Source organism: Sinocyclocheilus anshuiensis, unplaced genomic scaffold (assembly GCF_001515605.1).
Source record: "Sinocyclocheilus anshuiensis isolate Anshui unplaced genomic scaffold, SAMN03320099.WGS_v1.1 scaffold273, whole genome shotgun sequence".
Taxonomy (NCBI): domain Eukaryota; kingdom Metazoa; phylum Chordata; class Actinopteri; order Cypriniformes; family Cyprinidae; genus Sinocyclocheilus; species Sinocyclocheilus anshuiensis.
Window position 1 is genome coordinate 933,600 of NW_015540857.1, and position 10,845 is coordinate 944,444.

Genomic DNA, 10,845 nt, shown 5'->3' on the forward strand with positions numbered 1-10,845 from the left:
GATAATAATAATTGTAAGATCATGGTATTGAACAAACCCCAAGTACCATGTCTAACACAATCCTGGTATTTTAAAATATTAATAAATGTGTGTGTATATATATATATAAACACACACACATTAATATTTATGTATATATATACAATATATATAATCAACTATACAACCTCCCTAACTGTTACTATTGAATCACACAGCTAAATGATATGCACAAACCTTTTTGAAAAATCAAATTAAGACATTTATAAGTGCACTCATTGTCCTGGGGACAGACTTCTACTGTTGTTGCCCCACAGGGCCTCCATCCCACTGGGGAGCCCTCCAGAGAACAAAATAACAGAAGAGAGGCTTTAGCTTCCATGGAATATGGGTTTGTTGCTTTTGAGCGCAATAATGTGCTCCACATGCTTGGAATGGTGTCAGTGGTTGTCACTCTGTTAAGGGTTACAAAGGGACAACACTGAAGAGGTCCTTTAAGGACACGCGAAAACAACTCAGAGACATCAATAACAGGCATTTTACTTGGTGCATCAGATCAAAACTACAACATGATTTTGAACCGTAGAATCTATACAATTAATTCCATGTTTTAAAAAACATCTCTATGCTCATCTCTAGCCTATGACATTATGTAGGCTAACTAGTGAATTGGCAATTTAATCAGTGTTTTTTGACAAGAAACAAAAGATGTAGGCTTTTGGGTAGTTGACATGTTCCAGCAATGTCTAAAAAGCATGTAAAGATTATTTGTAAATTTAAAAATTATGACCAGTTACAGCAATAACAGAGTTCTCTTATCCCTATTATATGTCAACTACCCATATGCTATGAAACTGCAGAATTCCTAAAGTCTATTGTTTGGACGTCATGTTGAGTGAGTTTCTGGGTCAGTGTTCCTGTTTTTGGGTCACTGGGGGGATAAGTGACTTTATATAAATAATCAGCTATACAACCCCCCTTGACATTAATTTAAAACTTAAAGTACTTTTTGCAGTTTTTACATTCTGCTATCAAGCTGGTAAAGCCCATCAGGTCATCTCTGTGCTCAAATGCATTCACAGAGGAAGCCTTATACCTTCATAAACAAAGAAAGCCTTGTCACCTTGGTACTATTGTTCTTGTGTGCAAAAGTCGATGAGAACGAACTAAAATAATTGGATAAGTTGGTTTGTTGGGATCCTGGTGTGGTCAATTGTTTTAGCAGGAACTATTTTGTCAGGGACAAGGTAAAGGTTATTTTCACTTCCCCTCTGGTCCAGAGTAGTGAGGGCTTGCTGTCGTAGCTACTCAAGAAGCTCAAGAGCAGCCACAAAGGTCCACGACCATTGAAGGGATTTTTCCATAGATTATCTGCTCACGGTCATTGAAATACAGCATGTTTATGGGTGACATCTTGGTGGGCGTGCAGCAAGGGCCTACGCTGCCCCGAGGGTTGGCCTTGTTGACGATGTGACTGTGGGGGTACTTCTGCACACATTCACCGGAGCAGTAATTGGCCTTGTAACGCTTGGGAGCAATTATCCAGTCCCAACCGAATTCCTCGAAGTCAACGGTGAGTGGATACCGGCAGCAATGGGACTCAGTGGAATGCTCATTGCAATCGAGGCCGGTGTCCCGTCTGGACCGCTTGACAGTGTCTGATATTTTCACCTCCAGGAAGGGTTGCTGGAAGGGCGGACGTAGGAACAATTAGCTAAGTCATGGTCAATGAAGTTCAAAAGTGCAATTAAGAACATACTTGATATTACTTGCTATACACCCCAAACAAACTTTACCAATCAAATCTATGTTCAAGCATATAATGGCTCTTTGTGGAGTTTGAACGTACCTTGTAAGACAAACCCTTAAGACCTTCGTTCATCTTCAGAACACAATTTAAAGGGGTCATATGATGTTGCTAACAAGAACATTATTTTGTGCATTTGGTGTAATGAAATGTGTTTATGCGGTTTAAGGTTAAAAAAACACGTTATTTTCCACATACTGTACATTATTGTTTCTCCTCTATGCCCCGCCTTTCTGAAACGCATAGATTTTTACAAAGCTCATCGGTCTGAAAAGCGAGGTGTGCTCTGATTGGCCAGCTATCCAGTGCGTTGTGATTGGCCGAATACCTCAAGCGTGTGACGGAAATGTTACGCCCCTTACCATATTGTGATGCCCTGTCCGGCTGGAGTGACGAGACAAAAACATTAAAAGCCATTATAAACGAGGCATTTGTTGCATCCAGTGGGGACATAATTACGGATTATAATGACTTATACTGTCTTTTTATGTCTGCATATGTGATCGGAGAAATTACAAACAACAAGTGCTACTCTTACAGTCTGTGAGTCAGAACAGCCGGCATTGTAGTCTACTCTACCAGGATCAGGAAACAGTCCTCCATAAAATGTGCAGCACACATCTGAATATTTGGGTTGAACTGTTCTGGAACAGTGTTGTAAATACAACTTAACCACTGATTTCTAGTCGTGTCCTCTTTTGGAAGGCCAAACAAAGTAGTTTCGCTTTCACAACGACATTGTTAAAATAGTCCATGTGACGGAAGAGCAGAAATTGTTGAATAAAGTCATTTTTGTTTTGTTTGCGCACAAAAAGTATTCTTGTAGCTTCATAAAATCAAAGTCCCTTTAAGACAAGTTATGTCACTCGGCGGCCATCTTTGAAATGCCTCTCGGGCATGCAAGTGCAGCTCCTATCACTTTGTATGGGGAAACATCAAATTCTACAAAACTGCTCAGTAAGCTTGCAATTCAATTTCATATTTGAAATCACCAAAGAAATCTCATAACAACTGTGTCATAAATGTTGTTTCTTTTGCTCAAATAGCGTTATAAAAAGCTTATTATTCAGGCTAGATCAGCCAGTACGCATGCGCAGTCCTGAGCGCACGTCTCAGAATGCTGATTGTTTCTATAGCAACCGGGACTTCTAACGGCAGCTGCAGTGACGCTCTGACTTTACAGATTAGCGATTGGCTCTTTCATTCAGAAGGCGGGGCTTCCTGCGATTGAGTGGCCATATTGAGTGTTGCATTTTTCCCCATTCAAAACTATGCGAGTGACACGTCTGGGGTATTCTATAGTCTTTGATCAAATTAAGTTTGAATCCCTGATGTCACAGGTACTATTCTAACGATGTCCTTACTTCCTTTCTGGGCCTTAAACGTGTCAGTTACATTGCTGTCTATGTAGAGTCATAAAGCTCTTGGATTTCATCAAAAATATCTTAATTTGTGTTACGAAGATGAACGAAGGTCTTACGGGTTTGGAACGACATGAGGGTGAGTAATTAATGACAGAAATTTCATTTTTGGATGCACTATCCCTTTAATTAGTTGGTTCAGGTGTGTATGATCAGGGTTGGAGCTACACTTTCATAAATCTTTGGCAGATCTGTTAATCAAAGTTTGTCCTGCATTTGACAAGCCAAATATACTTTGTTGACTCCTAAAGAAGCATGGACCTAAGTACCAATGCATGCACTGACTTACCAGTCCTTCTTCTCCAGATTCTGCGGAGGTCACAGCCAGATCGTTTCCATTTGCATCAAAGGCCTTGATTTCTATCCCAAAGTGACTCTCAGGCTGTTTGAGCCACAACTGCAACAGCTGCTTCATGTTGATGTGCTGCCAGGAGTTTGTCCGGGCGTTCACATCAATTTTTTGTGCTCGTATTCTTGAGTGGTTGCTCCCTTCAGACAAAGACCTCAGGTGAGATATCTGGATGAAGACTGTGGTTGGCTCCTCAGCTGGGCGGAGGTAGATCCAGAGCAGGGCTTTGAGGATGCTGTTAGGCATAATCTTTGGGCTCAGTGAGAACATGCAACACTTTGGCATTCCCTCAAGATGGGTGAAGGCTTGAGCTGCAAGGTATAAAATTTACTAAGACCATGTATACCTTTTTCACCTTACACTCTCAGAAAATAAAATGTGCAAAAATTGTACCTTTAGGGCAGGGTTCTGTCCTGGAGGGCCACTGCCCTGCAGAGTTTAGCTCAAACCCTGATCAAACTTACTTACCTGTGATTTTCTAGGGATCCTGAAGACCTTGATGAGCTTGCTTGGGTGTGTTTGATTAAGGTTGGAGCTAAACTCTGCAGGGCATTGGCCCTCCAGGGCAAGATTTGAGGAAGCTTCTGTACAAGAACTTGTTACCAGGTCAGTACCCTTAAAGGGACAACTTAGCTGCTTATTTACCCCTAAAGGTTCACAGTAGTACCTTAAGGGTACATGTTACTACTCTAATGTACTAGTATGCACCTTTCAAAGGTATACGGTTCAAAGTTGTCCCTTTAAGAGTACAACAGCCCCACTGACAAGATGTTGCACCATCCCTAAACAATAGGCAACTCTGCTCCTGGGACCACTGTCCTGCAGATTTTAGTTCCAACCCTAAAAAACGGATCACTTGAAAATTCCAGGTAGGTATGTTTTATTAGTACATTTGGAACAAAAATCTGAGGGACAGAGGCCCTCCAGGGGCGGAGTTGCCCATCCCTGCAAAAGTTTATGTCAAAATCCTATGGTTGTTAGAGTTACTGCTACAAAATTTAAATTCTCCAATCAGTATAAGAACCTTTATTAATCTTTCTTTACTCTCTTTTTCTGCTGACACAGTTGGAAAATATAAATCACCACAGTTTTATGTAACATTTATGGAGTAACTACTGTATTTTGGCAGAAACTAAGGTTTCCATTGAAAGTCTCTGAAAAGAGCCCTTATTTTCACAGGCCAAATGTGCTTTGTATGTTTCCTCTTGGTGCTCAGCTTTGCGTAAAACAAGGTTTGTTGCCTTTGGCCATCTTCCAACAACAGCTGAATGAATGAACCATAGTCGATTCATAGTCAACCATTTCAGATAATACAATGGCCCTCAAATGTATTTGGACACTTAAGCCACACTTCAAAAAGTATGAATGTCATTGCATTCAATAACAATATAACAAACAAAGTAGCATCTGCAACTGATGGTCGAACTTTCACAGAAGTAACTTGACATACATTCTAAGTGTGACTTTTGTGTCCACACGTTTGTGGTCACTATATATTGCAGTGCATCTTGGTACTTACGTTCTGTGGCCATGGTAATGATGGTCTCACTGCTGCCTTGTTCCTGATCCTCACTAATGCCTCCGTTTTGGTCATACTGATCCAGGAGCTCCTGCAGTGGAGGTGCCTTGGGTAAGAGTAGCTTGACCGTGTCTCTGCTGATATTCGGAGCTTGTTCTAGACGCAGGATGCTCAAAATCTGAGACTTAATGGAGTGCAGGCGCATGAGTTTACTCTGCTGTCTAAACTGACAGGTCGTGCATTGGCCGTTGTCTTCTCCAGGTGTCACAAATGCTTGCAATGTTGTTGCTGCTGCTGCTGTTGAGCTCAAGCTCTGACTGTGAGACCCCAACACACTCCAAAAGCTCAGATAAAGAAGGATAAACATGTTTTCTGATGCGTCTTTGCAGACGTTTACGCATTTGGGAACGGACGGCCTTTATGCAATCTCTCCAAACAGCACTGGACAGATGTTCAGCCTCCCAGGCAGTTTTATACTTAAGATTCCCTGCTGTTAGATATCGTATGATTGGTGGGATTGATAGGAACAAGTCCAGATGAGACAGCACAGAGAGGTTCAGGTCTTTAGGTTTTGATTTGAGGATTTATCATATAAATTTCATTATAATATAGATAATAGATAATTCATTATATAATTCATAATTATCGATTCAATTCTGATGCACCCAAGTACAATTGAGAGGGTGTTCTGAGTGTTCTTTTTAGAATGTTTGCATGTTGTGCCTAGGGTATTATGGGTATTTGCTAGGGTGGTTGCTAGGTTGTTCTCAAAGGCTTCAACAGTGTTATGTGGTTTGAATTACTAGGCGGTTGCTAGGTCACCGTGATTTTGCCAAGTAAGCCATGTTCCTGGATCAACATCTTTTGATGATCCTGGATCAACATTATTGTCCAAAAATATAGACTTAACCCAATCCCTACCCCTAAACCTAACCTTACGCATAATTTATTCCTAAAATCAGAGGGAAATGATAGCTGATTAACAAGGGTGTAGAAGCACATAACCCTGATTTTAAGCCTAAAACAGATATTTCCTGAAAAGTTATATCTCAATTCTGATTGGTTGATTGGAATGTTGTTCCAGGATCAACAAGGATGTTGATCCAGGAACATGTTGTACTTGGTGAAATCACGCTCACCGCGGTTGCTATGAGGTTGATAGAGAGAATTTTAGCCTGCTGCTATGTAATTGCTAGGGTGTTCTAAGTGTTCTTTTTAGGATGTCATCATGTTGTTGCTTGGGTGTTATAGTTAATGTTATCAGTGTTGGGAAGGTTACTTTGCAAATGTAATAGGTTACAGATTGCAAGTTACCTTATTTAAAATGTAATAAGTAGTTTAACTATTTCAATTACTTTTAAAGTAATGTTACTGATTAGATTTGATTACTTTTCTACATTTCTAACGAATGTTTTTAACTGTTAATCATTTACATAATAATATGTAATGACAAAAAGACATAAATCCCACATAGTGATGTAGACATGTTGGCGCGTGTTAGAACGAGCCGTTTTAGATAGGCGTGGCTGACTCTTAACTTTTATAAAGAATATCTCTTTGGATTTGAGACTTTAGTCTTTGCAACTTTACAGATCTTCTTTATGCACCAAGAGCTTGTAACACTCCTAAGAGAAAGGAAAAATTGAAATCGCATCATATGACCCCTTTAAATGGCAGGAGGCATCGTGCACATCAAAAACAGGCAAAGCAACAAATTAATATTATTCAATATATCCTAGCTTTTTACAGAAAATATTCAGATGTAAAACCCTTTGTAATCATTAACATTTTCTTAAATAACTGTAATAGATTACGGTTACATTTATTTTGTAATTAAATTACATAACCCTGTTACTCCCCAACACTGAGTGTTATATAGTGTTAGAGTTGGGTTGCCATGTTGTTTCTGAAAGGTTTTTAAAGTGTTGCTATATGTTTGAAAAAGTGTTTATAGATGGTTGCTATGTGGTTGTTAGGGGTTTATCTGTGATTTTTAGCTTGTGGCTATACATTTAATAGGGTGTTTTTAAGATACCCTCATGTTGTTTCATTGGGTGTAATGGATAGTTGCTAGGGTGCTAGGTTGTTCTGAAAGGTTTTTAAAGTGTTGCTACACTCTAAAAAATGTTGGGTTAAATACAACCCAGTGCTGGGTAAAATATGGACAAACCCAGCTATTGGGTTGTTTTGACCCAGTGCTGGGTTGTATTTAAGCCAGCATTTTTTAGAGTGTACAGTATATTGTTGATAAAGTGTTTCAATGGGTTTTTGAGTGTTTTTAGCTTGATGCTATCCAATTGCCCCATCACACGGAGCTTGGATTAATGTCGGTGGACTTGAACTTGAAAAACGGTGTATTGAAGTCTTTACAGGGTTGAAACAAGATACCTTCTGATGTTCATTCATGTTTATTTCACGTTATAACTACTAAAGAGGAAGCAATGATTGGTTCACGTGTTTGAACTGAGGCGCTACAACGATCCGTCACGACACATTAAAGAGCCACAAAACGGTATATATTTTTGGAATTTCTTACAAAATGACAAAATTTGAAAGCTGACATTTTGTTTCATACAAAAAGTAACCTGCTCTGTCTTGTCTGTCGACGCATTGTCAGTGTCGTCTTTGCTCCGCCGTGTATTTTTAACTGTGAGAACATGATGTGTGGCGTGAGAGTGCCACCGCTTGTAGGACATAGCAACAGTAACAAAACAGGGCGGTCTTTGCGAAGGGTCAATTCAGTGGGTGTTCTGAGTATTCATTTTAGCATGTTGTAGCTTGGGTAGTTGCTAGGTTGTTCTAAGACGTTTTACGTGTGTATCCAAGTATTTGATAGTGTTTTATACAAAATATTTTCTGCACAAACACCTGAAAAAGGGTGTATGAGGAAACACCACCATTTTTATATTGGTGAATGGGCTTTCTTCACTTTTAGACCACAGTTATCTTGTAGCATTGTGTTTTGGTGATGGGTTGCCTCTGGAATATGCAGAGCTGGCGACTGAGGACATTGTTGCCACAGCTGTTCTGTGCAACTGCAGATACAGGTGCCTCTGCTCTATCTATCTCTCTTTTCCAGCAGTGCAGCTTTAATAGATGCATAAATAACAACTGATGACAGCTTGGCAAGGACAGAGGAAGTGGGATATTGAGGGTGGCCTTTGGTGGGTCAGTCACAGCACCACCTGCTGGTGGATCATCAAGTTCTTTCAGAACAAACCAAAACTAACACTCCTCAGAGATAAAAGCTGGTGTAATGGAGAATAAAGCTGTGTTGTAATGAGATATTTGGAAAGATAAAACCAAATTGATTAATCTGTTGGATATTTGTTCAGTTTATTGGGTGCATGTTACTCTACATCTTGTGATAGTAAAAACAGCTTGGTGTGATTACTATCATTACAACTATGAGATCTATGTTGCGGTCAGACAATGGGTGAGTCTACTTATTCAAAATATGACAGCACAAACCACAACTCATTTTTTTTTTTTTAGTTTTTTTAATTAATGAAAAATGTCAGGCTCTTTTGCATACATAAAGAGTGTTACATTACAATTACTTCATTGATTACATTGTCACTCACTTTAAATTAGTTACTTGGAAGTGGCAAGAAAGGTATTTATACATTGTCTATTGAAATATGAGCGGTGCTTGTCTGTGCAATGCTTGCTGCTATTATCCTAAGATATTTTGGATGGTTGCCACTTGCCAGTGTGTTGAACAGTTATTTCTATGTCTCCTGGCTGTTTGTTCATGTCAAAAGAGCACATTTCACATGCCTCTTATTCTGGTCCCACCTTTAGTGTAAATGTTTTTTCCAAAATCTCTCTCCTTAACAAGCTGCACAATTTTATTTATCATTCATGTTTGTAAAGTGGTTATAAAGTGCATTTCGATTAATGCACTTTCAATGGCAGTCTGTGGGTTGTGCACCAGAGGGTTTTAGGTTGCACATCAGCGTGTCTTTATTTGATTTGTCCTTGTGAGTTACAGTCAGCATCATTTCCTCTGGTCGGCCACCTCCAGCGCTATGTTAGCATTCTCTCTGGCGTTCTTTAACAGCGCAGACACTTTTGCTTCAGTCTAAAAATCAACAAACCACAAAAACTACCATGATCACCAGGAACAATTCCAATTGGCTCTTTGACATTTATGAGTTCCTCAAAACAAGTTTCGTATCTCTTAAAGTGTGGTTATTAAATGCTGAAAAAGTGTGGGTTATTAACATGCACTATGGGAACCCTGACCTAGATTTACAATAGCAGTTGTTGATACTCACGGCAGCCCTGAATGAAGAATCCGTGATGTCCTTCAGGTTTATAATAACGTTGTAATACGCTCCAAATACTGCTGTTTCCAAAGCTTTTGCCGATACCTGCACATGGCAGGAATCATGCATTGAAATAACTGCTGATATCAGCTTATTTATGTCAAAGTCATGTTATTTTTCATTTTTCCAAATGCAAAATCAGCATTTTACTCTCAGTGGAAAGTGCTTTGCTTGAAAGGATGTTTTTTTGTCTTGTGTGTCATCACAAGCATAAACATTACATATTTAAAAAAAAATAATTATATAGTTCAGTCTCACCTGAAGGTCTGATTTACATGCCACATTTCCGTATTTTACCATCTCTTTAAAAACAGGCCACAGTGTGTTTATTCTCTCTGCCAGAGACAGAGGGACAGCCACCGCCGCCTTCAAACCCTCCTGCATGGCTTCCTCCCTCCTGTACAGTCAAAGAACAACATTCAGTAATTCAGTTCCACTTAAATAACTGTAGCCACATTAGGGGTTTGAAATTGTGAAAGGTTGTCATAGCTACTGTGCCATGTTTATGTGTGTTTTTGCAAATGCAATTGTAATTTGCATTCTACAATTAAAGAGAATTTACTTTGGCAGTGAAATGCAAGTTGTGTAACATGGTAGTTATATCATCAGGCTCTTCTCTGCAAATATATGTCAAGTCTTTCCTATTTCTTTTTGTGATGCATGACATGTCTTTGCATCAATCAAATGCTTAAACTGGTTTAACATGATACAGAATGTTCCTTAGTTTTCTGGTGACATGTATTGTCTCTAGTTTGATGGATTATAAGAACGGTTTTGTTTGTTTGAGCTTCAGAGGTGATTAACCGTACCTTTTGATTTCATCAGATGTGCCTTTGGGCAATTTCAGAGCAGCCTGTAATGAAAACATGCAAGAAAACAATTAGCACATTTTTTTGTGTGTGACAAGGTATTATCATCTAGACATATTTTACAGCAATTTTGTTACACAAGTATATGCTGGCAAATACATCCATATATTTTAAGTGGCCAACTGTACATTTATATGTCTATATGTGGTCGTGTACCATGTAGCTGTTAAAGGCTGTTGAATCAGCGTCCACTTTTAATAATAAGTCGTTCATGGCTTCATGAAATGGAGGAATGAGTTTCCTCATCTCCGCATCCAGAGACTCAAACTGCCTCTTCCCGTATGTCATCTGACCGACCATGCAGCCCAGAGCTGCACCCTTACAATAAGACACATAGACGTAAAGATAAATAATATATATAATATATAATGCAATTATTATATATTCAATATATATATATATGTGTGTGCGTGCATGCGTAAAAATACAAAATAGTTTTATTAATACATATAATGTACAACATATAGAATATACATAATATCGAAGTCCCTTAATATAATATATAAGAACACAGAATATAGGTACACATATATATATATATATATATATATATATATATATGTCCTATAT

At 38.9% G+C, this 10,845-nt stretch overlaps 2 protein-coding genes across 2 annotated transcripts in view; both read right to left on the reverse strand.

The window, feature by feature from the left end:
- Window positions 1-887: 887 nt before the first annotated feature.
- On the reverse strand, window positions 888-5,499 carry LOC107687894 (growth/differentiation factor 8-like). The gene is made up of 3 exons (XM_016485375.1): window positions 5,076-5,499; window positions 3,497-3,867; window positions 888-1,665 (listed from the first exon to the last, which is right to left on the reverse strand). The coding sequence occupies exons 1-3, from the start codon at window positions 5,440-5,442 to the stop codon at window positions 1,297-1,299; spliced, it is 1,107 nt and encodes a 368-aa protein (XP_016340861.1). The 5' UTR covers window positions 5,443-5,499; the 3' UTR covers window positions 888-1,296.
- A 2,941-nt stretch (window positions 5,500-8,440) lies between these two features.
- Window positions 8,441-10,845, reverse strand: part of LOC107687873 (formimidoyltransferase-cyclodeaminase) — a 9,769-nt gene continuing 7,364 nt past the window's right edge. The window contains exons 10-14 of the mRNA XM_016485354.1: window positions 10,432-10,593; window positions 10,216-10,259; window positions 9,665-9,803; window positions 9,356-9,451; window positions 8,441-9,159 (exon numbers count right to left, since the gene is read on the reverse strand). Coding sequence (XP_016340840.1) covers window positions 9,076-9,159; window positions 9,356-9,451; window positions 9,665-9,803; window positions 10,216-10,259; window positions 10,432-10,593 — 525 coding nt within the window. The 3' untranslated portion in view covers window positions 8,441-9,075. The remainder of the gene's footprint in view (window positions 9,160-9,355; window positions 9,452-9,664; window positions 9,804-10,215; window positions 10,260-10,431; window positions 10,594-10,845) is intronic.

What these genes read in the sequence shown, in the direction of transcription:
- LOC107687894 (XM_016485375.1), bottom strand. Translation starts at nt 5,442, where the DNA reads ATGTTTATCCTTCTTTATCTGAGCTTTTGGAGTGTGTTGGGGTCTCAC. An exon ending in CATTACCATGGCCACAGAAC is followed by an intron (nt 3,868 to 5,075) that starts GTAAGTACCAAG and finishes TATACCTTGCAG; the next exon opens with CTCAAGCCTTCACCCATCTT. An exon ending in AATCTGGAGAAGAAGGACTG is followed by an intron (nt 1,666 to 3,496) that starts GTAAGTCAGTGC and finishes CCGCCCTTCCAG; the next exon opens with CAACCCTTCCTGGAGGTGAA.